Genomic DNA, 27568 nt, shown 5'->3' with positions numbered 1-27568 from the left:
AATCTACCCTACTATAATCTATCTGCCTTTCCAGCCAAGAACGAAGGAAACACCTAAATGAACGGCTTACGAACGGAAGCGCGGGAGCGATTTCTGGCAGAGCAGAGATTTGAAGAAGACCTCGAAGCAACCGACAACGAGATCTCGCTTTTGACTGTGGCCAAATGGACGAAAGGAGAGACAGTTGTCCAACTGACAGAAATTCATTGCTCCCAGACTTCGAGAATCTGCGACCAGATCAATGCACCCATTTCCAACAACGGCAACGAGAAACCGACAGCAACGATGAGGCTAATAAGCTTGGAGCGTGATCATAACGGAGTATTTTCCAGCAACCAGCAAACGTTCCTTTACATCTTTGACGCTTTCGGATTTGATCCGTACTGGCTCAACATGATACTATCAGAAACATACGGATTCTTTTCGCAACGGAAGCAAGGTAGCGCACACTATACCTACTACCTACACACCGTGTCGTATACGATGTTGTGGACTTGCGACCCCTATGAGACCATCACCAAAGCGATGCTCATACTGCGAGAGCAAAACCAGTATCCTCAGCAGATCTTGAGGGGCTTTATACAGGCTATCGAGCACCACAAGGATCTTGTGAACGATCTGCGCTTCTGCTCTTTCGTATGCGCTGTACAGATGGTCCGTTGGATTGAGAGCACTGCTTTCGAAAATTGGGGCCGTATACGAGCTATTGAGCTTGCGACTGGACACGGCGCATGGCATGAGAGGGACCGCGACTCTCTTCCAAGTACCGATGATTTAGTCACTGAATCCAAAGAACTAGGCTCCGTACTGACAGTACTCGCAAATGTCTTTCGGCACGCTTGCATTGCGAGGGACATTCTCAACGATCTGGCATCAGCCCAACAGTCATCAGCCCACCAACTAGTAGCTGCGCAATTCTCGGACACTACAAGCACTTCAGCCCCCTTGGATGACATCCTTGCTGCCGCATTGCTTCTGGAAGGCCAGACGAAATCGGGGGAGTTGCAGGCAGGCTATCTTCAAGAGCGTGGCCGGACACAACAGGCTGTAGTACGTGGATACAAAAGACCCAGGGCGTTGTACCACCAGCTGATCATAAGCACTAGATCTTCAACTTGCTCACACGCGAGGATGCGAAAAGTAGTCAGGATGTCGCAATAGCAGCACGAAAGGACAGTTACTCGATGAAAACCATCGCGGTTACGACTATGATCTTTCTGCCTCCAACGTTCTTCGCTACCCTATTTGCTATGCCTGTACTGGATTGGAACGGACCGAGGGTTATGCAACGAAGCTTTGGGATCTACTGGGCAATCTGTTTGCCGACTACTGCAGCGGTACTTTTGGTTTGGCATTGGATGTCATCCGAGAAGACGATCTTCGCCAAGGCATGGACGTGGATCAAACATGGAAGGCACGACAGCGACACGGAGTCTGGATCTGACGAAGTCGGAAGGAAGAGGGAAATTAAGTATACATATCGATAGTGTATCGACATCCATCAATGGGGAAGTTTCGTTCGGCTCTTCTCATATCTCCGCGTCTTTATCTCCGGGTGGGGCACCCCGCTGTCGTCATCTCGCGACAACGACGGCAGGCGTGAAGCTCTCCATCAATAATCCTTACTCCATACTACTGCACACCTCAGACAGAAAGCCAAGATGCCTCTCATCGCGCAGAACCCCAAAGACCGAGTCATCCTCGGATTGATGACATTCGGTACGCTTCGCCGATCAACACCCCAACACCATGACTAATGCATCCCAGGTCCCGACGAGACCAGCGGCGCGCGCATCACAGAATTCGATGAATTTACTAAGCATCTCGACTACTTCCAGTCCCAGGGCTACGATGAGATCGACACGGCGCGCATGTACGTTGGCGGCATGCAAGAGGCATGGACGCGCCAGGCGGGGTGGAAGGACCGCGGCTTTACTCTCGCCACCAAGGTGTATCCTTATGAGGCTGGCGTTCACAAGCCCGACAGGCTGAAGGAGCATTTCGAGACTAGTCTCAAAGAATTGGGCGCAGACTGTGTGGACATCTTCTATCTGCACGCGCCGGACCATTCCGTGCCATTTGAGGAGACACTCGGTGCTGTGAATGAGCTGCACAAGCAGGGCAAGTTCGTCAACTTGGGTCTTTCGAACTTCGCTGCGTGGGAGGTTGCGGAGGTGTACAACATCTGCAAGGAGCGGGGCTGGGTAAAGCCGACCATCTACCAGGCCATGTACAACGCGATCAGTGAGTATCTACCTTCTCATGCGCAGGGCATTGTCTAATAGTTGCAAGCTCGCGCCATCGAACCCGAGCTCATACCAGCGTGCCGCAAATACGGCATCGATATCGTCATCTACAACCCTCTAGCCGGCGGTCTCTTCTCCGGCAAGATCAAATCCAAAGACATCAAGCCCGACGAAGGCCGTTTTGGCACGAAAGCAGACCGCGTTGGAAGCATGTACCGTGACCGCTATTTCAAAGACGCCACTTTCCAGGCTCTGAAGATTGCTGAAGATGCTGCGCAGAAGCACGACCTAACCCTGCTCGAAATTGCGCTGCGATGGTGTATCCACCACTCCGAACTGAAGACCCGAGTCAAGGGAGGCAACGACGGTGTGATCATTGGTGTTAGCAGCTTGAAGCAGTTGGAGGGCAATCTTGCGGATTTGGAAAAGGGCCCGCTACCTGAAGATGTGGTGAAGGCGTTGGATGAGGCTTGGATGGCTGCTAAGGCTACGGCGCCGACTTACTTCCGGTAGGTCAAATGCAATCTGGTCGAGTGCACAAGCTATCGTATAACCAGCTGTAACACCGCGCGCGTCCACCTCTTCTGATTTGTTTCAACGTGTCGCATCTCGGCTAGCCATTAGAGCCATCATGCATACGACAGCACACATTGCGTTCTCGGCTTTGCGTGGTCTGGAATACGTCTATCTTGCAGATGCAAAAGCCTACATACATTCGTCTCCCAGGTACAGTCCAGAGTCTTCATAACGCACACTACTACCATCAGTCCCCCTCCTCTTTCTTTACTTTTACGTCACCTATTGATTACTTGTTAGTGAGATCTTTGGAAACAGTGCATGAGCTGCAACTTACTATGATTGTCTCCGTCTTTTGGTCTAAGCAACGCGTCTGGGATACGAAGTCTGCCCAAGTTAGGCCCCCAAATGGGCCGCTTGTGTCCGTTGTCCCGAACATACTTCAGAATCTTCTTGTCGTCTTCCTCCAAGGGATGTATTTCTAGACGTCTCACAAGCCCTTTCTTCGGCTGAATCAGGATCGTCAGACCAGCTTCGAGTTCGGCTTCAACGACTAAAATGCCGTGAATACGGAGTCCCGATACGGCAGCCATGTCTCTCTGAGGGTAATCCGGCGGGCCGGGCGGGGGCAATTGGGTATCCCAGGTAACATATGTATCTGCGCCTTGCTTCTGCACGAAGGTCATATGCGCTAGGATATCATATTCCCATCTTGCAACATATAGTCCTGGGACTGGAGTAGGGAGGTAAAATTCTGAGGACTTGCTTTGTTCTTCCTTGATCTCTTCGAGGGCTTTTCGTATGACCGCCATAGGGTTTTCGTAGCGTTCCATACTGTACGGGTTTCTCGGTGAACAGTGACGCTGACGGTCTGGCGCAATATAGCTTACAGCTGACAGCGAGTTTGATAGTAGCATGCATGCGTCAGATCAAGCTGACTACGACAATCAATCCCTCTAATCATGGCAAGCGATCTCCAAACGTCGCGACATCAGCATCCGATGCGCTCCATACGTTTCCGTCACCAGCCGTCCCGTGTTACGCTGTATTAGGCATGTAAAACACATCATGGCGCAAGTCTCGCCCTTGGTTTCGCGCAAACTAACCACTTTTCATTCGGTACGTATAACGAACTACTCACATTCGCTCTGACACAGTAGCTATATAACAAGAGCAAAGTACAACAAGGTGGGCACTCAAAACTTCACAATCCATTCACAACCACGACCGCCATCATGCGCCATCATTCCTGAAGTGCATTTTCTCCGTCACAGATAGCTACCGGTAACCCCTGTTGTCTACCATAGATTATTGGCACCCTCATCATAACTCAATCCGTATTCCTAAGGAAACTCTTGGGCAGCCAACGACCAGGCTTCAAGTCGTGGAGCGTTTCATTGGCCGATTCCACGCCTCCCATGATATTGCGATGGTAATCCGTCATGGGCGAAACGTGCAATCGCGTGACACGGCCCTCCATCGGTTGAATCAAGACCGTTAGCTCATCTGTAACCTCTGCTTCCACAATCGTGATCCCATGGAGGATGATGCCGGTACCCCAAGGCAACTCTATCCTAGGCTCTACGAATATGTCATCATCCTGCCATGTGGAGTCCCAGAGAACGAGGGTATTGATGCAGTCTGAGGGCACACGATTCGTGGTAGACGGTTGTACATTTTCGCGCAAGATTGTAAAACGGGTTGGGTCATCGATGTGGACCGCTCTCATGTATACCCCGGGTGCTCTTTTGACCTTGTAGTACCAGCGCTTTCCTCCAGTATACTTGTCTTGGAAGGCGCGAAATGCCTTTTCCAATTGTGTGAAGGCTAGTCGGGCCCTTGTTACGTGTTCAACTTGTTCAATGTCGTCGTTGGTGGACATTTCTGGGTATAGCTGTGCGATGGATGCAGATGTGACAGCAGGACGTCCGGCCTTGTAATAGCCGAGTTCTCGCGAAAAGTTTGACTATAGCATACATGTATGGTCCAGAATGACCTTAGCGCCAGTCGCGCTTGACCTCGCAGCAAGCACTCACCGCATGTCACAGATGTCGACTACTGTCATTTGAGATTTGGAGCCACGAGTGGCGGGGGCGAAGTTGTGCCAACACCGTCGCCGAGGCGTGAGATAGATAGCATGGCGACTTCCTTCGTAAACTGCTCGCCAGCCCTTTCATTCTTACCTAGGTATCACGAGTCTGCATTCCATCACTATACTCTACTACTGTAATTCGTTTTACAAAACATCAATCTGTCGTGATTACAATGAAGTTTGGTTTTCGGGGGTGGCACGCACATCGTTCGCACCGTCTTGGGTGATGAAGACCTGGCCGTGACAGCAGGGTCGGCCCCAAGGGAGTACTGCAATATTACATGAATCTTGTCAGACATCATTGTCTTCATCAGTGCGACTCGCTTCTCCATTTTATGTCGCCAGCTCACTCATCGTCTGCTGCACTCTACCCACTATTTCCATCACTTTCCTCCATCTCAGCTTCCTCACCATCATCATCCTCACTGCTCCCCCCACCTTCCTCGCCTTCCGCCTCATCTTCTGCATCTATGTCAACAAGCTCGCCGTCCTTCTGCTTGCACATCCGTATTCGGCCCTCCCCGATGACATCCTCCAGCGCATCCATAAACTTCGGAAACACCACCACATTATGTGTCGCATAGTCTTCATAATGCGTCCCCTGCGCCATACTGCTGTACCTCCCAGGCCTCCCATGCTTCAGTTGAGCATGCCAACGATCGTCAGGTAAGTGCATGTAAAATTCTTTCCAAGGCTTTGTGGCAAAGCTACTCGTGGTGCTGTTGCCGTCATATAACTTTCCCTCTATGGGGGGCCCCTTGAACCGTGTAGTATAGCCGCAGTTGTTGACGCGTAGGGTGTATCCGTATTTGAAGCGGTAGTATTCGATGTGGAAAGCTTTAGCGCCGTGTTTCCTCGCAAGAAGATCAACGGACCTTTTCTTGCCTAGCTGCATCTTTGGTGCGTTTGGGTCTTGTAATTCGAGATTTAGAGTGACCCGGCCGGTATTGTGCTCGTAGACATAGAGGTGCAACGCTGGTAGATTGTTAGCTTTGTCTCGACAGCTTGCTAAGGTGGTATAGAGTGCTTACAGTCATCGCCTGCCTCTGGGTCTTCTGTGTGGACGTGCTCGGCATTTTCGTGTTCGGTGGTCTCATGTTCAGTGTTCTCAGACTTGGTAGCCTCATGTTCGGCGGTCCCATGTACGGCGATTTCATAGCCAGTGTTCTCGTGGTCGATGTTGTCACGTTCGGGGTTCTCCATGCTGATAGGTTGAAGTCTGATGGGGATGAACTGACCAAGATGCACTAGGCGACAAGGCGAGCCTTATGTGTCGTGAATACGGCGTGCAGATTGCTCAAACCCGTTTTCCAGCTTGGACATGATTGCAATAACCATACCTGCGCAAACAACTACAAAGGCCGCGTGTTCAAACCTACTCCCCCTTGTCCAACCTATTCAATGTCTCCATCGCTGTCATCATCCTCCGCGTCTCCATCTACTAAATCATCGCCATCCTTCTTGCACCTCTTCATGTTATCCGCCCCCACAAGTCTTTCCAATGCATCCATAAACCGAGGAAAGACACCAGCGTTGTACTCCGCCTGCTGTGGGTTATGCGGACCATACGCCCTTCTTTCACGACCAGTCATGACTTCATGAGAGAAGCCTGCATGCCATACGTCCTGCGGAAGATGAACATGGTATTCCTTGTAATTATGCCGTATTTTATCATCTCCCCGGCCGGTTGTGGTGAAGAGATCGCAGTCGTTAAAGCGGAGGGTGCGACCTTCTTTGAAAGGGTAGCATTCGATGATGAGTGGGTCTTCACCGCCCCTGCCTCTGAAATGGATGGTCTTCCGGTGTGAGGTGCCTTGTGTGGGGTTGAGGTATAGTAACATGGTTTTCTCGTCGAGGGTAAGGGTTGCGTGGCTCGTATGATGCTCGTGTACGTGAAGGAATAGCGCTGAGGATGGTTAGTACCTGACTGTGATGTTATGTATGTACTCCAGTCTACTCACAGTTGTCCATATCTACAGGCGCAGTGATAGCGGGTGCAGAGGCAATCGCTGCGTCGCCGTCTTCTTCCTCTTCACTTTTCTTGTCCACTGGGCGTGGTGGGATGGGATTTTGGAACACATCGGGAGACACCTTCGCTGGGTCATTAATCCTCGCGTACTCCTGAATGAGCTTATCATACTCGTGGACGGAATCTTCGGGTACACTACGGATGATAGTTATCGTCTGGTCTAGTTCATCGTTCGCTATGATGGCGCCGCTGGAGAGAACGCTGCTTGAGAATGCGGGCTTCTTTGTATCGCCGAGGACATGTTGTGTTGAAGTCCACGAAGAGTCCCATACGAGATACGTGTCTTCGGTGTGCTTGTCGTGCTTAACTACAGTGGTCTGGCCAGAGGGGTTTTCAGGCGGGGCAGTGATGTAGAGTCCTGAGATACCATGCTGAAAGAAGTCTTCGGAGGCGATCACGTCTGATTGTTGTTCGGTCAGTTCGGGGTTCTCTTCGGTGTGCTCAGTTGGGTGTTTGGTGTCCATATCGACGTTGGTGAGACTGATCGAAGTGCTAGGAACAGCATCGGCCTCTTGAGAAGACGAGCGTTATGTACTGCCATCACGCTGACAAGCTTGCTAAGGTCACTTCTGACGCTTGAAGATGCTTGCTGTCTATCAGCAAAGAGCCTGATGACGGACGACAAACACTCGATGACATTAGTGATCATCTTCCCCGCCAGTGTGACGGGACAGGAGGAGGGACAACACCGCCGCAGCTGCAATACGGACAACAGGCTCTGGCATCTTTGAAGGTAGTATAGTCATCGAATGCGGTAAAACTGTTGTTTTTAGTGCCCCCCATGGCTTGCAAGCGATCGAGGTGAAAGTCTAGAGAGGTTCTTCGAGCGGGTCGACGTTCGTGCCATTATTGCGTACTCCCTCGTGCCTACTAATGCAATGTCGCGTTCAATTGTCGCGAAGCTCACGAAATCGATCGAGCGAGATTCATAATGCTGTGAACTGTGGCTACAGCGTAAGGTGTGATGGTGGTGTCAAAGTCGCGATGTGGTTGCAGCGAAGGCGCAGCGTTCCATTCCGTTTCCGAGCGGAGCAATGGCGTCCGCAACTAGTACATTTCGGGTAACGCGTGACACCGCGTTCGCGCTCTCCTCAAGTGCTCTCGGTCGGTGTCTACTCCGATGCGCATGAGCAAGGATGAGTCGATTGATTGCAAACATTTGAGCATTCCGTCGGATAATTTCGCGCGAGTAAGCGCTAGGAAAGGGCGTAATGCTACTACCTTCACGCAGGTCTACTGTTCTGGTATCTACATAAGTGTGTTGGAGGGCGCCTGCCTGGGTAGTTCAGTGCCACTGTTGTCACACCCCCTCATCTTGCGCATGTCTCGACGTTAAGGACTTTAACCACAACACTCGCAAGCATGACGGACCAAAAAGCAGAGTTCATCAAAGTGCCGACGGATAACTCAGATGGCTTCCAGACAATGCCTGTAGAGCCCTCAAGGCGGCTGTCGGAATCGGAGTTGCGTATCGAGAAATGCACGCCTGATGATGCTGAGAAGATCGTGAGTTCCCCCATCACCCTTCACCCAATCTTCCTTACTCATAAATCTCATCAAACTAACAACCCCACCCAGGCCGAAGGCCTCTACCTCTGCTTCCCAGATGACTGGTGGGCCAAAAAGGAACCCCCAGAAATCCGACCAGCCGGCTCAAACAGTCTCCAAATTCGGATCCAACGCATGGCCCAACGACTAACCCCCGCCATCACCGATCCCCACCATTGCTTCATGAAAGCCGTCTACACCCCCACCGGCGAAACCGTAGGAATAGCAGGCTGGACCCTTCCCTCCAACCCCTCCGTGCACAATCTCTTCCGCCGCAGCGCCGCCACGCATTACGGTTGGAAAGAGAAGCAATGCTGGACTGACGAAGAAATGGACGAAATGTGGAGTCACGTCAGCAACGAGAATTGGAGCGAGCGCTTCGGCAAAGACGACGAAATGAGACGGGAAGCAACGGGCGGGGAGAGGCATTGGTATCTTGCGCCGCTGCTTACGTGGCCGGAATGGCAAGGACGGGGTGTGGGGAAGAGGTTGATGGAGTGGGCGTTGATGCAGGCGGATGAGAGGGGAGAATTGATGTATCTGGAGAGTAGGCCGAGTGCGAGGGCGGTTTATATGCATCTCGGGTTTGTGGAGTGCGGGGAGTATAATATGATCAGGCGGCCGAGGGGGAAGGAGGGGGAGAAGGGGGAGAAGGGGGAGGTTGCGACGAAGGGAGCGGACGCTGATGGTGCGATATGAGCCGACTCCTGCATGATAAGACGACAGACGAAGCCGCAGGAAGGATATCGTATGACTAACATATGTCACTGTGCAAACCTTGGAGATAGCCAAGCAGCTACAAGACGAATGAAGAAGAAACAGTCATTTGACCTACTCCATAACCTTACTATCTACCGACCATTCGCTGCTAAGGCGTAGTAGCCTCCTCGTCCTAGACGTTGTTCCTCCATCCTATCTCGATACGCAATAGCAGCCTTAATCCTCTGCGCCCCTTCGCTCAGCCCCTTCCTCAGAGAAGAAATCACATCAAGCGCCAATTGGCCCGCGCCACCTAGCGCCCTCTGGAACGCTGGTTGCAGCTCCAGGTGTTGGATCTGAGCCATGATGTAATTCAGTACCTCCTCTCGTAGGGAATCACGCTGCGAAGGGGTATCGTGGTCTTGAGTGTTGTCGCTGTTGTAGACAAAAGAAGCCAGGGCGACGATATCTTCGACCCGCTGCGGGGTTGTTACGAACTTTTCTTCCATGCATAGTTGTAGTGCGACGTGGAGCTTGGATATGGCGAGTTCCTTCAATGCGGGGATGAGGTAGTAGTCAGCGAGGCAGTACATCTTGGCGTGGAAGAGGAAGAAGTCCTTGTGCTTGTAGTTTATACGGCCCACATGTTGCTCTTTCATGTGCGAGGCGACGTCGTCCCAATCTTCTCCGTAATAGCATGGACATTGCTCCTTGACGACAAAGCGCTCGTAGGGCGTTGGGTAATGCCAGGACTTATGCCACATCTTTTCAGGAGTGGTTGCTTTGGCATAGTCTTCTTCGCTTATTGTAGGAAAATACTTGTCTAAGATCTCGCACGATCTAGCCTCCATGTCGACTTCGATATGGGAGTCGACTTCGACATGGGGGTCAATTTCGCAGGGAAGGACGTTGTAGTCACCGCGGTATGCGTATTCGACGAGACCCAGAAAGACCTCGCGATCGACATGGGGCAGAGCGGCGCACTTCTCCTGCGCTTCCTTCATGGATCCGTTGATAAGGCGGTCCAAGGGCTCAGATACCTGTGACATGACGCCGGCATGGACGGTGACAGGCTCGCGGGTGTCTCCTAGTAGGAACGTGAACTGCGTAGAAGATAACATCCTGGAATGTGTTAGCAAGATGTCAAGAATGCTGAAGTGATATACTCACTCTGTGAAGGAGGGTGCCATTGTTTTCGAGGCGTTCGGTAGGTCCAGCGGTTGTACGCGACGAGTTGAGAAGTTGTATGTGTAGGTAAAGGTAGAATTGGCGCCGCGATTTGTAGGCGGCGTGGCGATGCGCAGAGGACTGCGCCCCTTGCCAACTTTGGAGTGACGACAAGGTAGGCAAGACTCGCCGTATCCGCGGCCAATTAGGCCTGTAATGCCATTGGATCAGTGAAAGTATAAGAGGGTTGCAAGTACACAGACTCTCGAAGAAGTTCTTGTACAGTGCAATCCAGGCTGTGAAACGGTACTGGAAGTGTGAAGCCGACACTTCCCATTCACTCGACACTCAAGGGACGAAAGGCCGGGTGAAAGGCATTGTTGAAAGCTGCATATTGTGCAAATCGCTGATATAATGACACCCTCCAAGGGCGACAACCTGGAAACGTGCTTTCGTACCTTCAACCGCATATCTCTTAACTCTTCATTCCAAATCGACCACGCACGCTTGCAAATCCTAGAATAAGAATAGCATCGTACCTGACGGCATGGAGATGTCTCTTGAATCAATGAACGCGCACTCCTCACACACGAAGACCTCAGGCATCTCGAAACCCAAAGGCTTCCTAGATCTTCCCGGTGGTAGGTGATGACGATGAGCTTGCCGGCACTTTGCTAATCATTGTTCCAGAACTACGTAACCGTATATATGGTTACTGCCTCTCAGGCGTCGGACTGTCGACAGCGGTCGGTTTGGGCAATGTATGCCGAACCACTCGGTCGGAGTACATGCCTTTGTACTTTGGCTCAGTCAGGACTCGTATCCACTTTGTGCTAGTAGAACGCTTCCTCCGGACATTCTATAGTGATACGTCGGCCTTTGCTCCACTTCCCGCCTGTAAGCTACTCGTCGGACTCAGTCGCGATCACGGCTGGGGACCAAACACCAGTATCGACCTCAAATGGCTAGGCGAGTACCTGCGTAGTCACCCTAAGGCCGAGGTCTTTATTGAGAACAGACCGATCAGTCTTTTTGAGGCGATTGATTATGTTCCATCGCTCTTGGAACACTATTTGTGGCTTAAAGATATGGATGCTCTTACCCTACACGCACAGCCAGTGTCGTGTCATACTCCGTCTGGTGTGCGTAGGCACGCGATGGATTGGGTGTTGACATTAGTCATGAAGCCAGAGGCTGCGCGCCGCATAAGGTGCTGCAATCGGGACCGGGTGGACTACTTTGGAGGGATCTTGACGCGTCTGCGTCTCAGGGGTGGAATTGGTGGAGAGAGGATTAGCTCGCTTGAGTTCCGGGTGTCTGGCGGGGGTGAAGATTGGCAGGTCAAGATGGCTATTTAGTAGGCGTGGTGAGGTACTGATGACTACGGTAGAATGTATCTTCGTGGGCTGTAGCCAGAGTCGGTGTTACCATGATACTCGTGATGGTGATGTTGTGATGTCGGATGGAGAGACGTTCGAGGCCGCCCGCGGAGGCGCGCATAGAACGGCCGGCTAGCCGGATTGGAGCTGGGACTAGCGCCAATTTCCGCGCGCCAGGCCCGCTCATGCAAACATGACGGACTCAGTCTCGCACCACCACCACCATGAGGGTGCGATTGACGCCGTTGCGCCTCTTGTGCGTCGCCATAACCCTCGTGACCTTCCTCTTCACGTCGCTCGTCTTCCGGCTATGGCGGGGCGAGCGCGGCTACGACATACTGCAGGAGCGGCCCCCTCCCGCTGGGCCCGCGCCCGTCTCTCCGGTGCACTTTGGTGAGGAGTGCTCGCCCTTCACCGCCGGCGTCATGGAGCGCGTCACCATTGTGCTCAAGATTGGCGCCGGGGAAGTTGCGACCCAGCTGCCGCTATATCTCAACCGATTGGGAAGGTGCAAGCAGGACCTGCTCATCTTCTCGGACCGCAAGGACTCGCTCAACGGCTTCGAGATTGCCGACGCCCTCGCCCACCTGCGCCCGGAGTACAAGTTCAACAACCCCGACTTTGACGTATACGACCGCATACAGGCGACAAATAGCACCCAGGACAAGACGGAGGAGGGGTGGCGGCTGGACAAGTACAAGTTCCTGCCCATGATGGAGTGGACGTCATACATGCGGCCCGAGTCGGAGTGGTATGTCTTCCTGGAACTGGATACATACGTCAACTACGACAATCTCTACCGCTTTCTCTCCAACTTCAACCCGAAGACAGCCTACTACTTTGGCTCTCCCGTCTGGCCGAAGAAGAAGACCACCTTCGCACACGGCGGGACGGGCTTTGTGCTATCGCGCGCGGCGCTGGACAAGATCATGGCACTGGGCAGGATGTTCGGCGAGAACAAGCACTTCCCTGGAACACATTTCTTCGGCGTCGACGTCAAGAAGCAATGCTGCGGAGACGAGATGCTAGCGCAGGTGCTGAAGAAGAGCGGAGTCCCCCTCCGCGGATACTGGCCCATGTTCAACGGCGAGAAGCCCTTCAGCATGCGCTTCGACAACGAGCAGTGGTGCGAAGCCATCATGACGATGCACCACCTCGGCGAAGACGACTTCACACGACTCTCCCAATGGGAACAAGCGCGATCGCATCCCGAACGACCGCTCATGTTCGAAGAGCTCTTCACAATGATCGAGCCACACCTGCAGGAGAGGGCCGAAGACTGGTCCAACATGTCCGAAGACGTCACATACCGGAAAGGCAAGACAGCCTCCAAGTCCTTCGACAAATGCCAACGGGCTTGCGCGAAAGACGGCCGCTGTCTCCAGTTCGAACACGACGGCATCGAATGCCGCCTCGGATACTCCATTCGATTAGGCCACCACCAGAGCCGCGAGGGTGAGCGCTCGTGGGTGTCTGGGTGGATGCTAGGCAGGATAAAAGCTTTCAAGCAGGCTCGCTCGCCTTGTCAGGGCGCACGTTTCGTTCATTCGAATCCTTGAGCGCGGTTGCTGAGATGGGATGGACGAAACGACGATATGATATATCTTTCCTGCACGATTTTACGGCATTGTACGGCGTTTGATACCCCAAAGGCGTTTTTGAGATGGCACGCTATTGTATATATTGTGCAGGTTGTCGGCATATACGCCATGGGTTGGAGGGGTCATGGGTGTGTTGGCAGAGACATGCCGCAATGCGACGCAGAGTAATGGAAGGAATTCTGTGCAGAGGCCCTGCGGCGCCACGAGCGAGTGGGCGTATGAGGATTTCGAAGGTCGGTCTTTGTACGCAACGTCAGCCACGTCTTACGAGAACCGACATACACAGTGCGATCTCGTCGCACCTCAGATCGAATGATTGGGCGACTTTGGCACATCTTCGACCTCAATCCGTGCTTATGGTGCTTTCGAGGCCCATCGCTGTTCGCGAAATGCCAAGACAGGAATGATAGCTCCAAGCTATTGAAATGAAGGGACGGACCAGTGTGTAACTACTCAACGATCATACTTAATACGACAATAATCGACATTCGCAGCGAGAAGAAGTTTTTCGCGTTTCGTCAAAGAGTCGTCAATTGCTACTAACAATCTAGGATCATGAGGTGTGATCATGCTCAAACATCACGAGGGATTCGAGCAAGCTTCTTACTGTACTGACGAGATATAGAGACCTTCTCCGCACAGGCTTATTGGCGTTCACAATACGACCACTTTCCACTTTCAACCTCCGGACATGGCGGGCACTGACAACGCAAGTAACCAGGGTGAAGAGGCCGACATCGAGAAGTACTTTGTACACAAGGTCCCAGGACTGTACATTGCTATTGATCCCAAGAACGACAACGGTCAAACGTCGGTAGTCAGATACGGTAAGAATGACAACCACATATACCCGGTATGGGACTCTACATGGGACCAGACGCCAGACACTGCTCGCATGCCGAAAGACCTGGCTCTTTTGACCACCGAAGGCCCCCGTAACGTTCTTGCTATACCCGCACAGCTAGAGCAGACGGTTGCGGTGTATCATAGCCCACCTGGGGGCCAACAGACCACAATTTACATACATCCCACCGACAGTGTTGACCAACACATTCCAAGTTATATGAGGGAGCTACGTGCAGTGGACGAGTCCGAGGAGGAGCTTGCGAAGCCGATCCCACCTTCTGTCCCTGAATCAGGAGAGGAGGATGTACTCAGGAAGAAGCTCTGTTTGATGGTGCAGTCTGCTTCAGAGAATCAGGGAGGTGATGACCAGGATAAGCGACGCGCATTGGTCGACTTATCTGGTCCTGCTGATCCATCCGGTGCTGACCCTGGAGACACCAGCGACGCACCATTCCTATACGTCTACGAGCACAATTCATCTAACGCAAAGCTGACATTCGGCCCGCAAAGCACCCTACAAGTCATCCGCGAAAAGAAGAAATCCGACGACCTTGCCCTCTACCTGAAAGAACAGGACGGCGACGCACCTCCCCATGTCGAGTACTACCGTTTCAAGCACGGCTACACGCTGCGTTTCAACGACTGCGGTGCGACGATCCAGAAAAAACGACCGAAGACCATAGATAGCAACACCGCTACCACGGAAGAGAAGAAGACGAAGGGCAAGACGGCGGAGGTTCTGTGGTACAAAGAATTCCACGTCTACTTCCCGCCCGACCGCTGGAATACTGGGTTTCACCACGACACCTGGACGCACGACTATAAGGAGGGATATGGCACGTACAACGAAGAACAAGCAAAACACAATGTAGTGGCATTCCCGAAGTTCATGGATGAGCTCGACGCACGTTTCCGGGATGAGAAAGTCGAAGAACCAGAAGGCAAAGCGGGAAAGCTCAAGAAGCAACGAAGGAAGAAGGAAAAGGTCGCAGAGATGCCGGAGCTAGAAGACGAGGAGGGAAAGAAGGTGTGTATCTTCAGGCGCAGGAAGGAAGGAGAAGTGCTTGTTCCTGATATCAGTGTAAGGGTATCGGGGGAGGAACAAGAGCGGATTATGCAGGAGAGAGCGGATGAGAAGGCGAATGGAGACGAAGATGGGGCTGCGGAAGAGGGGGTTGAGCAGCCTGAAGGGGAGGGAGCAGATGCGGGCGTAGAGGAGGGGGATGATCAGATGGAAACGGAAATGGTCATGGACTAGTACAAGAGGCCGCACGAGTAACATGAGAATATATGGGAGATTCTCAAAGAGAAAGACTACTTCATCGAGCGTATCGTGAGCGATTCGCAGCTCGCACATTGCTATTAGAGAAAATGCCTGGCGCATACCTAGCTAATTTTACTTTCATCTGTAGTTTCCCTGCGTATAGCAACGTCACGTGTAGGCGGAGGGGGTCAAACCTTGGAATGCGCGTTACCCAGAGTGGCCTAGATGCAGACGTCATCGTTCCGCTCGGAAACGCTCGGGAACTGAACGATGCACTTCAGCTGTGCATATGTCGCGACTTTTGTCGCGCCTTCACGGGGACGACCGAGATAGAAACCACGTTGTTAGTGACTAGCACGTCGACGCCCCTATTAGCATGAGCGATCGACCTCCACGCCGCATGCGATGCCACGACGCGACGAGTACTGCGCAGAGACGCGCACCCGTCAGAGTGCTTAATGCTTCAGCTTAAGCATTTCCAAGGTTATGTTGTGGCATCGCGACTTCGTTGGTGCATGCGACGCAAGAGTGGTCCTCGATGCTATGTCATCATGTCTGCTCGCCAGTAACCCAAACAAATCGCGACGCGCCAATGCCTCTCTGCTGTCGATTACCTGTGATGGCCGCATCTGGATACAGCAATGAGCACACACGTTACCAAGTCACGAAGACTAAGAGTTGAGTACGTCAACACGGTACAGCTGCTGCTGCAGGGGCCGCCGGACCGCCGTTTTCACGAGCTACGATGATCTTCTTGGGTAGCAGAGAAAGCTCGACGAAGGAAGAGTGTCATTATTCATGCCTATGTAATGCATCGTGGCGAGCGTCACAGCCTTGCTGGGTTGGAAAAGTGGGTTTTACCCAAGGTACCCTAGGTATGTATAAGAACGTAATGAAGTTTGCCCCCTCCTACTGGGAAGGCTCTACTGGCTGCCAGTGGTGATTCCAAAGGTGATCGAGGAGATCAGACCCATTGCCCGCGAACGAACGAGCACAGCCGCGGACGTGGATTGGGCATTTCCAGCGAAAGCCATCGGCACATTCCTCCATGTGGCTGGCCGTGAAGTGATTTTCGAACCCGGTCTTCGACTCCCAGTATTTCCTGGTGCTTCCCTCATGAGGCTTGCACTTCCATCCGTTGCCTGGGCAGCCCCTTCGTACAATGGCTGGTTGTGCTGGCTCTTTGCCTTTGCGTGAAGCACGAGGTTTCTTGGAGGCTTGAGCCTGAGGGCTGATCTCATCGGAGTGTCCGCGCTTAGTGCTCGGGCGCGAGTCATCGACGGGTTCGTATACGCCGTTCGGAGGCGGCTCGACGAACAGGTGGGCTGAAAGGTGCACTGAAAATGATTAGTGTTGTATCGTAGTATAAGCCGCATCTACTAACCGACTTGTAGGACCCTTCCAGGGAGCTCCTCCGTAGGAATCGTCGCAACGATAGCGAGGTATTGAAGGTTACCAGACCACGCCGCGTATGCGAGCCCATTGAGGTTGTTGGAGAACACCATGTGCTTGAAGGTCTCGACACATTGGGAGATGAGCAATGGGGCTGTACCTCTTTCCAAGAGAGCGAGTATGGCCCGGTTCTGCTGGGCGAGGGGAGGGGAACAAAGAGGGGCCATGATGGAGTTCGTATGCTGGATCGATCCATACCAGTAGGGCGTATTGTCGTATGCTACCACGTGCTCCAGGTAGCCGCGTTGAGGAAAATCGTGCGGTGAGCCCAAGTGCGATGGTGTGGCCGGCCTGGCCTGGTTCAAACTCTCACCCGTGCTAGAGTACATGCCAATGGTCGGGCTGTACTCGGCTGTAGTGCCAGGAGACGGTACCACAGAGGCCGGTGATCCGAACTGAATGGCCATGGAGTGACTCGTCTGGTCAAGGAAAGCCATGTTGACGGACAAAGACAAAGGAGGTTTACTTGATGGATGTAGAAGTGTTGGCGTATTGTATTCGGCAAAGTTCGCGTAGGGAAAGAATGTGATGGTACTGGCGACCGTGTGGGTATAAATGTTAACGATAGTGAGCGGGAAATTGAGTTGACAGACTACCAAGGCAGTGGTGGAGAGACTGTAGAATGTATCAAAGGAGTGTGTTAGATCTCAAGGATTGCAAGAGATGCAGATTTGGCCAGAATTTCGGGCTAGGTGCCGACACCAAAGACCATATATGTCTACGAGGCGCGTGGTGTGTGTCCATGGTGGTTTCTGCGAGTTTTGCCATGAATTCTAAGAATGTAAGCTTCACTAGGTCAGGGCTGAACCCATCCCCAGGTGGAGCAAGAGTGCGACGTGGAGAATCGACGTGCATAGCGTTGAAGACGGGTTCATCACCACGTTGACATGGGCCGGCGCCGAGCCCGTACCAGCCAGAGCGGCGACGTCGTTGCCAACGCGGCAATCAAAGCCAATCAACGATGGCGAAATGAATGAAGATTGGAGATCGGCGTCGGCTACGGAAGGGCAGCGTTGCGCGATCACAGATTGCCATGTTTGGTGTGTTGCTTTTTCAACGTTGTAGGTCGCCGTGACGTCTCTGCCCCTCTGTTAGCTTGCTCTACGGGGAGCTTGGGCCGCTTCCACGCCCGGACTCGGTACACTTTTCGAAACCTAGCGTCTGGGCACGGCGCTGGGAGCCTTTCCCTCTGCTGGGCGGACCCTGGCTTCCGCTGCTCATTATAGCAGCGACGTCTATCAACCTTGATCAGGTATGTGTGAACGTGGGACAAGTTCGCTGTTCACCAAACTTTGTGAGATAGATTGTACTTTACCGGCTGATGTTCCGTCTCGTGCATGTGACCTCCAGAGCTTCTAGGACTACCTAGTATCTCACATTCGGCTTAACGCTGACACTTGCAAGTCGAGAAAACAACTATGAAGGCTTTCAATTCGCGCTCTTCAGCTTCCCAGAATTGCTCTTCACGGAACCCATACCATCCAACATTCATCGCAGAACCTTCAAAGACCAAACACTTTCTTCCATTGAGTTCTCATGTCCTGTAACGTACACACGACCTCGGTGTACACCGCACTTTGGAGCGCTTCGCCATGGAGGTCATCGTCACAGGAGAAGTCGCAGTATAGACATTTGCGCACGACTTGCAGGTACCGCGAGCCTAAAGTAGTGATCGAATGATGTTGTTCATCCAGCAATTTTCTCGCGGCGATGATCTCACGGGTTTGAGGCGACCCCTCCAGTTGCGGCGTCGTGCTATCCGTCTGAGCACATATCTCTAGTAGCGCGACGCCGAGTTTAGCTAGTGTCAGGTTGCGGATGCCGAAATTATGTTTCAGTTCAAGAGAGGTTTGTTGTGATGCACTGTCCGGCGAGGTCGGATCTGGGAAGCGGTTGCTCAGATGCAAGCTGTCCAGTGCATTGGACACATTGTTCGCGTCGGGTTGAGATTGATCCGTGAAGTATGCTACATCTTGAAGAGTCCATGCTTGCGGCAACCAAGAAGTTGAATGATATTGAAGAACAGCCTCAGCCAACTTTTGCGCGAGTGTGATCTTTTGCAGGATCTGGAAGCGTTGCACGAGGTTCTTGATCGGTAGCGCTCCTTGTCGCCGGCTGCGAGAAGGCACATCGTTGGTTGCGAGTTTACTGGCATCGTAGAACATGAAACGGGTTGTTGGCTCACTCTTCGCGACTTCAAGAAAGCCCACGCAGCTGTCTTGACATGCCGATGGAGACGAGCGCACTCTCGTTACATGACAGCACACGCTTTTTGTTGTCTTTAGATCTAGCATGACGAAAGATTGTGCTTGTGTTGCTACCGTATGGCTTGTTGGTGGTGTTCGAACACATTTAATGTTGTCTTTGGGATCATTGATTCGGACTCTTTTCTTCGACTTGGCTTTGATGGGCGGCGCTGGGGTAGTAGCTTCCGACGCGTCGTTGATCCCACAACGAGACGCGTTCGCTAGTGCCTGTGGAGGTAACGTTGGAGCCGCACACATCGCGAGGGATGTAATGGACCGAATTTGCAGCCATATTGGGACGTTGCTGGATGGACTACACTTCGTCGTTAGTCAACAGCGCTTCTACCTCCTTTCGGGCTGCGAAGAATATCCGCTCTGACATACTTTTGGATTGCCGTATTTGGCTTTGGCTGGCAAGCGATGACAACGTCGAGTTGCACGTTATTGTACTCGCCTTTGGCGTCGAGCGATAACTTCGCCTGGTGTCCACTGTGAGAGGTGTTCGTGCAAGACCACGAGTCGTGAATGGACTCTCCTAACTGTTGTGAGGCGACGCGGATCTGCTGGTAGCTCCTTGGCACGGCTTTGCGGATGATGCAAGCCGAAGGAACATTGCGACGCTTCTGCATCTTGCGCCTCTGCTTACACAACTTGCCCAGCGACTTATTCCATCTATCCAACGAATCGAGCTGTCGGAGGTACTCGTTCTCCTTGCGAGCTGTATTGAACGCGTTCCAAAGCTTCCGTGCGAACTCGTGTTGGGACTGTTTTGCGTTACCCAGGCCATTCTCGAGCTTGGACAGGCTGTTTCGTGTCTCGCGGAGGATATCGCGTTGTCGCGTCGCGATGCTCTCGCATAGCTCGTAATCGTGCTGCATCAAATCTCGCAGCCGCTGTTCGATCTCCTTTCTTTGTTCCTGCCAGCTCCTGTGGGTCGGATCCTCCATCATCTCAGAGACATCGCTCGGATGGGCGATGGCAGCCTGCAGCAGATGGCGGCATTCGTTGCTAAAGTTCGCTGCTGCTACTTCAAATCTCAGCTGGATGTCGTATGCAACTTCCGCGTGTCGTGAGAAGGTCGCCAATGTGCGCTTGGCCGTGCCGTATGACTTCAGGATCTCGACAACAATGGGCACAACACCGAAAACTAGACCTGCGATTTCGATGCCGGACATGGTGTGAAAGATGAGTCTCAAAAGACATGGGAGTTGATGAGTCTCGGGATGCGCACTCTTCCAAGGTTGATTGAGCGAGGCGCAGTTTGGCCCCCAATGCGATAGGCGCATACCCCTCCAATGCGCAGCCCGTTCACGTGTGGCTGCTCAGCCGTGTCGGCATCCTGGCAAAAGCAACATGATCTCTCTCAGCTGGTGCGCATGTCCTAATCCATTGTCTTCCCGCCATTGAGCATCTACTGACCGTGCCCGCTGGTAGTCGGCGCGCATGCTTCCACCAAAAAACCGTCGTAATGCATCGGCTGCCGAAGAAGGCGGCTTGGTGAGGGAGCCCCGGCAGGCTGAAATGGAACGCACGCAAGACACCTCGTCGTCTCCAGCGAGTGAGCCAACCCATTCGCCTCCAACACAATCGCCGGCAAGGGCTCCGGGCGCCCATACCTTCTCCAATTCTGGTTCAGAGAACGACCTACCGGTCCCTTTCGGTCGCGCAGGCAAAATCGCTACTCCGGGGGCTTTGCCTAGAGTTACTTCCACCTTTTGGAAAGATGAAGGCTGCCATTGTTATCATGTCGAGACTAGGGGTGTCTCCGTAGCTCGTCGCGACGACAATCGTATGATCAACGGCACAAAGCTACTCACATTGGCTGGTATGACAGCAGCACGCAAAGGCGCTTTGCTGAAGAGTGAGAAGACTAAACACGTGGTTAAACTCGGGCCAACACATTTCAAAGGCGTCTGGATTCCGTTCGAGCGTGCCTTGGAATTGGCGAACGCGGAAAAGGTCGTCGACTTGCTATATCCCTTGTTCGTGGATGACATCGGGTCACTCGTATATCAGACTTTGGATCAGAAGCTCACGCCTTATATCGACTCTCAACCCCAATTCGAAGACGTGAAGGAAACGACTGGGAGTAGCAAAGCTATATCAGCTCACTCTTCTGTGAAGAAAGAGGAGGACGAGGATTCACAGCCGCTCGCCCTGCACACTGTGCAACATGTCGAACTCCAGGAGCTAGGAATTCTTGGGTCACTATTCAGATCTCTCACAGAGACGCTGGGACTCATCATGAAGGAGTTAAGGAGCCAATCTAGTGATGCTGGGCATTACATTTCTCTAGAGTCTACCTGTGCAACTTTGTTATTCTGGGGTACCGACCTTGGACTGCCGCGAGGCGAGCTCGACAATGTGCTCCAAGGCTCCCCCCAGTTGCGCGACACTTGCCTGGCCGTGCTCGTATCCATCTCTCGATTTGTGAGCAATTGTAAGTGAACTTCACTCATACCACTGGTTCGCCTTAACACTAACACGGGTCAGCTTTGATACACCTTGTCGTCAGTGAGCATCATCGAAAAGAGATTTTACAGTCGACCGATTTTGCGACTGTTCTGGAACAAGTCACAGACATGATTGGTCGACAACATGATTTCGCTTATCAGCCCGAGCAAGACGCGGAGACGATGTGTCAGACCCTCAGTACGAAGATTGATACACTGGTCATGTTGGCACCCAGCCTGGAATCACCGGCTGAAGAAAACTTCGACGAAGAGCAGCCTCGTACTATCAAAGACATCGGAGAAACCCTACCGGAACAGGCCTACGCTAGCAGCGTTGCGGAAAAGTTCCCTCTCGCTCCACCAGAAATGGTGGCCCAACTTGGGAAGTTGAACTGGGATCGATATAATCACATCCTTCGTCTGCAACGAGAAGCAATGAAGCAGGAGCTTCAAGAGACCACTCTCGAAAAAGCGAAAACCATCTTCCACGACTCTGGTCTGGGTACATCGGTACCCGCACAATCAGATGCGGGAGTAAAAGCAGAAGCTGTCTACGAACCTTCGGTGATGTCGAGCAGAGCTGAGGCAAGTCACAAGCGTGTACCACCATTGCCCGCCCAAGCGCGGTCTGGCGAACCTTTCACATGCGAGATCTGCGAGAAGCAGGTACAGTTCCAACGAACCAGACCATGGAAGTGAGTTGATATATCTCTATGCTTCCTGAATCACACCAAAGCTAATCACATTACCTCAGGAAGCATGTCTTCGAAGACATTCTAGCCTACGCTTGCTTCTTCCCCGAATGCCACACCACTCGCGTCTTTTTCGAAAACGGCGATGGGCTAATGAGCCATCTACAAGATCAGCATGGCATGGACGTTCGAGTCTCAGACGTTACATGCCCCTTGTGTGTTGAGTTTACTTCCAGAGACCGCGATGTTTTATCGCTCCATGTCGCGCGTCATATGGAAGAGATAGCCCTTGCTATACTACCTTCTGGTGTCGACTCGGACGCTGAATCAGTAGATGGCTCAAGTCACGACGGTAGCCGTCGAAGCAGCCTGAATGACGTCTCATCGATTGTTGTGAATGGCTTCTCTATACCGATGAACCCAGGTGTTTCTTCCCGACCTCCTGGGAAGGATCGTAAAGCATTACCATTCGAACACTTGGAAGCCCAGCTTGGAATTGTGCGACAAGGCGTAGATGGTGTTGATCGGATTGCATTCGAGTACTCTCACGATGGGGTCAAAACAGATTATACCATTCGACACGACATCGAGAAAGTTGACATCGAGAGTTTACCTCATGGATTCAAGATAGACAACTGCATCTATCCTCGGGCTCTGGTTCCAAGAGATCAGTACAAGGGTGATGATCAGGAAAATGAGAAAGCGTGGAACGCTATTGGCTGGGCGCTGGCTGAACTGAATCCGCCCCTTCAAGGACGCCGGGGAGTACTTCAAGCAGCAGTACGGCTTGCCTTTGACGGGTTGAAGACCAAACTGAAGCCTACTGCTAGTGATCGTACGACGAAAACGGCCCGTCGAAAACCTGTGAAAGTCGGGCGTGCTTGTGACAGGTGCAGAATATTTAAACACGCATGCGAGAAACAGGAGGGTGCTGCTGCGTGTAGCAGCTGCGAGCTTGTCATGGATATATCCCACGAGACGGGCAAGCAGATATGTACATTCACTGGCATACGGGCCTCTCGAGAACAGTCGAATCCTGGCGTCCGAGACGGTCTGGGCAAGAACTAAAATCTCCGCCCGGATAAGCTGACGCACGGAAGGAAAGCCCTGTATGCGGCACGGAGCTTTCTTAAACACTTCCCTTGTAGAAGACCCGCATGATTAGCCATGTGTAACATTATCAAATAGCAAAACCAATCTTGTAGCTGGGATGATGGGTATAACTTTATGAAGCATCGATGGAGAGACTACCAGGCGTTGGATTAGCCTGCCAGAGGATTGTTCAGGCTTTCCCGTTCACCGTTCGCTTATGATAGTGCATTTGTCTTCAGTAATACATCTGCGTGTAATGTCCATCCATGTCATTACTCTCTTCCCGAATTTGTCAATTTGATGACGGCCGCTACGATGTACTGCATAGAGAACTTTAATCCTACCATCATGGGACAATTCTGTCTTGACAAAGTGGGCTACCCTAGCTTGCGGAAACCGCTGTCTAACGCTTTTTCATAAGCGCGGATCCTTGCTGTCTCATACATGATGCTAATTTGTGGGGGTGACATGTGCTCACACCGATACTAAAGCGCCATGCAACTTTGTTCGTAGTCCTCGCGCTACATCCCCATAGATTTCCACCACTGCGCTATCAACGAGTTACCCTGTTGAATTCAAGCGATGCACCGGCAATGAGACACATCGTCACCATCATGATCTGAGAGCATGTGCCCAACACGTAGTATCATAACATCCGATTACCCTCATCTCCCACGTACTTCCTGGAACTTTTACGCGTACTTCCTCCCCTTCCTCAGCGGCGCAACGTCCCCATCCAACCGTCCAATAGCCAACCTCCCGATCTCACCGCCCTCTTCGACATCCCCAAATTGTATACGCACATCCTTTAGTAACCGCGATCGATCAGCTGCGTCGAGATATGTCCCCGTCCCCGGTAAAGTTACATAAGGATTATCTCTCGCAGCCAGACTAGAGAAGTTCATGAGCACGTCTGGGCCGTGCGGGAGAAAGGTGCGGAGGTAGAACGGCACCAGACTCGCTACGATGAGCACGGTCGACGAGACGATAAGCGCAATGACCCAGCCGAAGTGGGCGTGGAAAATTTCCACGTTACTTCTTCTTGTTCCTGTACTTGGCCATGCTCTCGCTAGATCGACCCTATCCTTCCAGGTCTCCATATCCAAGTTCTGGAAGTTGCCTTGATCTTGATAGTACCAAGAGACATTTGCGTCCGATCGATTGGTGGATGCGTCGAAGTTACGCATGAGCGAGTTTTTGCTGTTCATCGTCGCCCAATATGCATTGAGTACCTGATTGAGATGTATGACCTGATCCGCCTCAGTAACCCAATCATGATCCGAACCCGCCCCGACGAGGCCCCTGGGGTTCACGAGATAGTTTTGGGAGAATGATTCCATGCGAGATTTCTCAGTACTGTCAGAACCCGCACTCTCGTCATCTCTACGGGATTTGTCCGCGCCGGTTTCATAAGTTTGATTGAACGTATTGAATAGTGCGGATTCCCAGGGTGTGTTCTGAAATCCTATCAGGGGACCCAGTTGGGTGTGTGTTGCCGGTGGGTGTGCGAGGCGAGAGCGTCGAATGCGAACCGCAGCACAGGCATCGTATGTAGAGCATGTAATCTCGGCCTCCACATACGTCGTTGCAATCGTACAATTCCAGATGCGAATCGTATCTGAAGTAATGACGAACGTGAAAGGCTCGACTTCACCAGGTGGGACCTCCGCGCGTCTTGTGACATTTATGTTCCAGTACACGTACCCTAGCCACCTTGTGGTGTTGAAGGTGAACTGGGATTCCCAATCATATGGATATGGTCGGTCATCAACTTCTGGATCACCCACGTCTGAAGAACCAAAGTCTGGATCACCAACGTAACCACATGTCAGATGAAAGTATTTCGCCTGAATCGTGGTGGAGTAGTCAATGAACTCCGGTCAGTCCATGCCACTTATTGGAACACCAATGAACGAAGAGTAAGATTCTAGAGTGCCGTTCACTGTGCTGTACCAGCCTCCGTCTCCGGAAGGTGATTTGCCTTCGTAGTGCTCGATCCGAGGTACTTTGACGTGACCCCAGGTATCGCGTGGAGAGCCTTGTGCAGTAGACTGACTCGTGAGGGCAGTGAGGTAAGGGAAATCCAAGAAGGTCGGCTTAAAATACTCGTCATCAGGCAGTAGCCACTGGCTAGGCACCACATAGAAGAACTCCGTGTGTTCAGGAATGTCCGTTGGTCCGTAGCTTATCTGTCGAAAAGACGCTTGACCGCCCAAAGGAGATAGTATCCATATAGCTATAAGACCGAGGCCTACATAGCTGATTGCTCCAAGGTGCAATTGAGAAATCACGGTGCTGGTGAGCGAAGAGCTACTAGCAAGTGTATCCAAAGTGCCGATTCGTTCGCCTTTCCCAAGCCTCCAAAGCAAGATTGCAAACGTCGCTCTCCCAACTACAGAGGCAAAGAGTATAGGATAGATCGTCGGGCCCTAGGACGAATAAGCGAATGAGCATTCTAGTACTACCGAACTCCTACGAACCCATATTGAAGCTTGTTTGATCCTCTCGGCTGCGTCTTGGTGGCGGCTAGTAGGTTTGCCGTTGTACCAGATGACGAATAAAGCAAAAGACAGGAATGCGACCGAGAGAGCCAGTAGAAGCAGATCAGTAAGAACCTTCCAGGCAGTGGTACCGAGGGAGTTCTTGACGGGTCGAGGTGATGTCGGCCAGCCGAGAGAGAGGTCAGGTTGCTTCTCAAGCAGAGGGGCGTTCGGTAGCTCATGGTTCAAAGCAGTACTGGGTAATCTCTCGCGTGAGCTGCGGAGACGATCGTCTGAGTTGGCGGCATCTCGCTCGTTGTGGTGAAGGAGTTCCAGCTGAGGTGCATCGGTACTGATCCGCGACTCACGACGTATTCGTTCCTCACTGTTGGCGAAACTGAGTTCAATTTCAGAAGTGCTGTACTGGTACTTGCTCTGCTGTGTGGTCGCCATAGCACAGGAGCAAAAACAACAGGGCGACAGTCAACAGTTTGCAACTGCAGAGGGTACATTATGAAAACTAGCTTGTAAGCTCGCGTAACAGACTAGGCGGCATTTATGTACGTGCAGCGTAAAAATGTTACATAGCAACGCCACAGCCGCATCTTTTGTCTGACAAGGCTGTATCGAACCTCGGGATAAGTCCTATTTGGGTGGCATTTTGCGCAGCAAAAGCAATTAGCAATAGCTAGCCGACTTACTTGCAATCTGCGGTCTCCAATCAGAAAGTTAAAGGCCCAAAGCAAGGGTAGTGGGTGGACATTTCGAGCGTAGCAACAGTAGCGTTCGACGTAGCCGCCTGTCACAGCCCACAGCCCCACATGATTACGGCTCAGAGATTGCGAGTCAGCCGCCCAAGGCTCGCTGCGCAGTACCCGGAAGACTGACTAGGAGGCTTATAAGCTGTGTCTATCCGTGAGGCGTTGACATGCGACTGCGACAGGTCCGTTCGGTTATGAATTGCGCAATTGTATTTGCGACTTGTAGCAAAGAGTTGCAGAGCCTTTAGCTTAAATTTCTAGAATATAGACTTTTCTAGAATATAAAGCTTATTACTTAAATAGTCTAGACTAATACTTAGTAGAATAAGATGCCTATAATTAAGTAATACTAATCTTTTAAGTTTAAGCTAGTAACTCTTATCTACTTTACTTTACCTCTATTATTTTTTTTAAATAGTAGCTCTCTAGATTTAGTTATAAGTATAAGCGTAAATAATAAAATACTATATACTCTTAAACTTATAAGCTAAAAAATACTACTATAGATTATTAATACTAGTAAAATTTATATAATTTTAGTATAAAGTATAAATTTTTTTTTATTTTATTAGTAAAAGCTATATAATAAAAGTATTAAGTAAGCTTATAATATAAAGACTATAGTTTTTTTAAAGTAAAATTTTTATAATAAAAAGTAAAAGCTTATAAAAAAAAGTATAGTAGTAGTAGCTTAGCTATAGTAGTATATTTAAAGTTTATAAAATACTAGTAATTAAGTCTTTTTAAAAATAAGTTTAAAGCTAAGTAGCTAAAGATAAAGTTTAGTAAGATATAGCTTTATCTAATAGGTAGCCTTGCACGTAATCTCTATAGACTATAGAAAGAGCAAGCTTTAGGCAACTTGTTGTAGAGTAGGATTCGAGGGTGCATAGTGGCGCTGATGCGGGCCCTGTGCAGCCGCCCGGGTGGCAGCCTGATAATCAGGCCTCCAGACTCCCCGTGCCGCAGCGCCATACAGTTATGCCCTCAGTGACATTTTCAACC

At 51.6% G+C, this 27568-nt stretch overlaps 12 protein-coding genes across 12 annotated transcripts; 5 read left to right on the top strand and 7 right to left on the bottom strand.

Moving 5' to 3' along the window:
• Positions 1-525: 525 nt before the first annotated feature.
• On the top strand, positions 526-2759 carry J4E93_001219 (uncharacterized protein; the record flags this gene model as incomplete). Its single annotated transcript, XM_049339171.1, has 5 exons — positions 526-1050; positions 1107-1471; positions 1649-1719; positions 1768-2244; positions 2293-2759. 5 exons carry the CDS (start codon positions 526-528, stop codon positions 2757-2759), a joined length of 1905 nt encoding a protein of 634 aa, XP_049203128.1.
• A 250-nt stretch (positions 2760-3009) lies between these two features.
• Positions 3010-3595, bottom strand: J4E93_001218 (uncharacterized protein; the record flags this gene model as incomplete). Its single annotated transcript, XM_049339170.1, has 2 exons — positions 3010-3044; positions 3100-3595. The coding sequence occupies 2 exons, from the start codon at positions 3593-3595 to the stop codon at positions 3010-3012; spliced, it is 531 nt and encodes a 176-aa protein (XP_049203127.1).
• A 2653-nt stretch (positions 3596-6248) lies between these two features.
• Positions 6249-7347, bottom strand: J4E93_001217 (uncharacterized protein; the record flags this gene model as incomplete). The annotated part of the gene is made up of 2 exons (XM_049339169.1): positions 6249-6760; positions 6816-7347. The coding sequence occupies 2 exons, from the start codon at positions 7345-7347 to the stop codon at positions 6249-6251; spliced, it is 1044 nt and encodes a 347-aa protein (XP_049203126.1).
• Positions 7348-8245: 898 nt separating this feature from the next.
• Positions 8246-9130, top strand: J4E93_001216 (uncharacterized protein; the record flags this gene model as incomplete). The annotated part of the gene is made up of 2 exons (XM_049339168.1): positions 8246-8389; positions 8462-9130. The coding sequence occupies 2 exons, from the start codon at positions 8246-8248 to the stop codon at positions 9128-9130; spliced, it is 813 nt and encodes a 270-aa protein (XP_049203125.1).
• Positions 9131-9282: 152 nt separating this feature from the next.
• J4E93_001215 (uncharacterized protein) lies at positions 9283-10320 on the bottom strand (the record flags this gene model as incomplete). Its single annotated transcript, XM_049339167.1, has 2 exons — positions 9283-10252; positions 10301-10320. The coding sequence occupies 2 exons, from the start codon at positions 10318-10320 to the stop codon at positions 9283-9285; spliced, it is 990 nt and encodes a 329-aa protein (XP_049203124.1).
• A 1580-nt stretch (positions 10321-11900) lies between these two features.
• On the top strand, positions 11901-13235 carry J4E93_001214 (uncharacterized protein; the record flags this gene model as incomplete). Its single annotated transcript, XM_049339166.1, has 1 exon — positions 11901-13235. One exon carries the CDS (start codon positions 11901-11903, stop codon positions 13233-13235), a length of 1335 nt encoding a protein of 444 aa, XP_049203123.1.
• Positions 13236-13968: 733 nt separating this feature from the next.
• Positions 13969-15381, top strand: J4E93_001213 (uncharacterized protein; the record flags this gene model as incomplete). The annotated part of the gene is made up of 1 exon (XM_049339165.1): positions 13969-15381. The coding sequence occupies one exon, from the start codon at positions 13969-13971 to the stop codon at positions 15379-15381; it is 1413 nt and encodes a 470-aa protein (XP_049203122.1).
• A 915-nt stretch (positions 15382-16296) lies between these two features.
• J4E93_001212 (uncharacterized protein) lies at positions 16297-17006 on the bottom strand (the record flags this gene model as incomplete). Its single annotated transcript, XM_049339164.1, has 2 exons — positions 16297-16724; positions 16772-17006. The coding sequence occupies 2 exons, from the start codon at positions 17004-17006 to the stop codon at positions 16297-16299; spliced, it is 663 nt and encodes a 220-aa protein (XP_049203121.1).
• A 2405-nt stretch (positions 17007-19411) lies between these two features.
• J4E93_001211 (uncharacterized protein) lies at positions 19412-20260 on the bottom strand (the record flags this gene model as incomplete). The annotated part of the gene is made up of 1 exon (XM_049339163.1): positions 19412-20260. One exon carries the CDS (start codon positions 20258-20260, stop codon positions 19412-19414), a length of 849 nt encoding a protein of 282 aa, XP_049203120.1.
• Positions 20261-20876: 616 nt separating this feature from the next.
• Positions 20877-22237, top strand: J4E93_001210 (uncharacterized protein; the record flags this gene model as incomplete). The annotated part of the gene is made up of 2 exons (XM_049339162.1): positions 20877-21525; positions 21579-22237. 2 exons carry the CDS (start codon positions 20877-20879, stop codon positions 22235-22237), a joined length of 1308 nt encoding a protein of 435 aa, XP_049203119.1.
• A 1777-nt stretch (positions 22238-24014) lies between these two features.
• Positions 24015-24530, bottom strand: J4E93_001209 (uncharacterized protein; the record flags this gene model as incomplete). Its single annotated transcript, XM_049339161.1, has 1 exon — positions 24015-24530. The coding sequence occupies one exon, from the start codon at positions 24528-24530 to the stop codon at positions 24015-24017; it is 516 nt and encodes a 171-aa protein (XP_049203118.1).
• A 672-nt stretch (positions 24531-25202) lies between these two features.
• J4E93_001208 (uncharacterized protein) lies at positions 25203-26255 on the bottom strand (the record flags this gene model as incomplete). Its single annotated transcript, XM_049339160.1, has 2 exons — positions 25203-25511; positions 25803-26255. 2 exons carry the CDS (start codon positions 26253-26255, stop codon positions 25203-25205), a joined length of 762 nt encoding a protein of 253 aa, XP_049203117.1.
• Between the last annotated feature and the right edge of the window lie 1313 nt (positions 26256-27568).

The sequence above is a fragment of the Alternaria ventricosa genome (assembly GCF_023758065.1).
Source record: "Alternaria ventricosa strain BMP 2768 chromosome Unknown scaffold_2, whole genome shotgun sequence".
Classification (NCBI taxonomy): domain Eukaryota; kingdom Fungi; phylum Ascomycota; class Dothideomycetes; order Pleosporales; family Pleosporaceae; genus Alternaria; species Alternaria ventricosa.
Note: the sequence above shows the minus strand (reverse complement) of the source record. Positions and strands in the feature narration are given on the sequence as shown.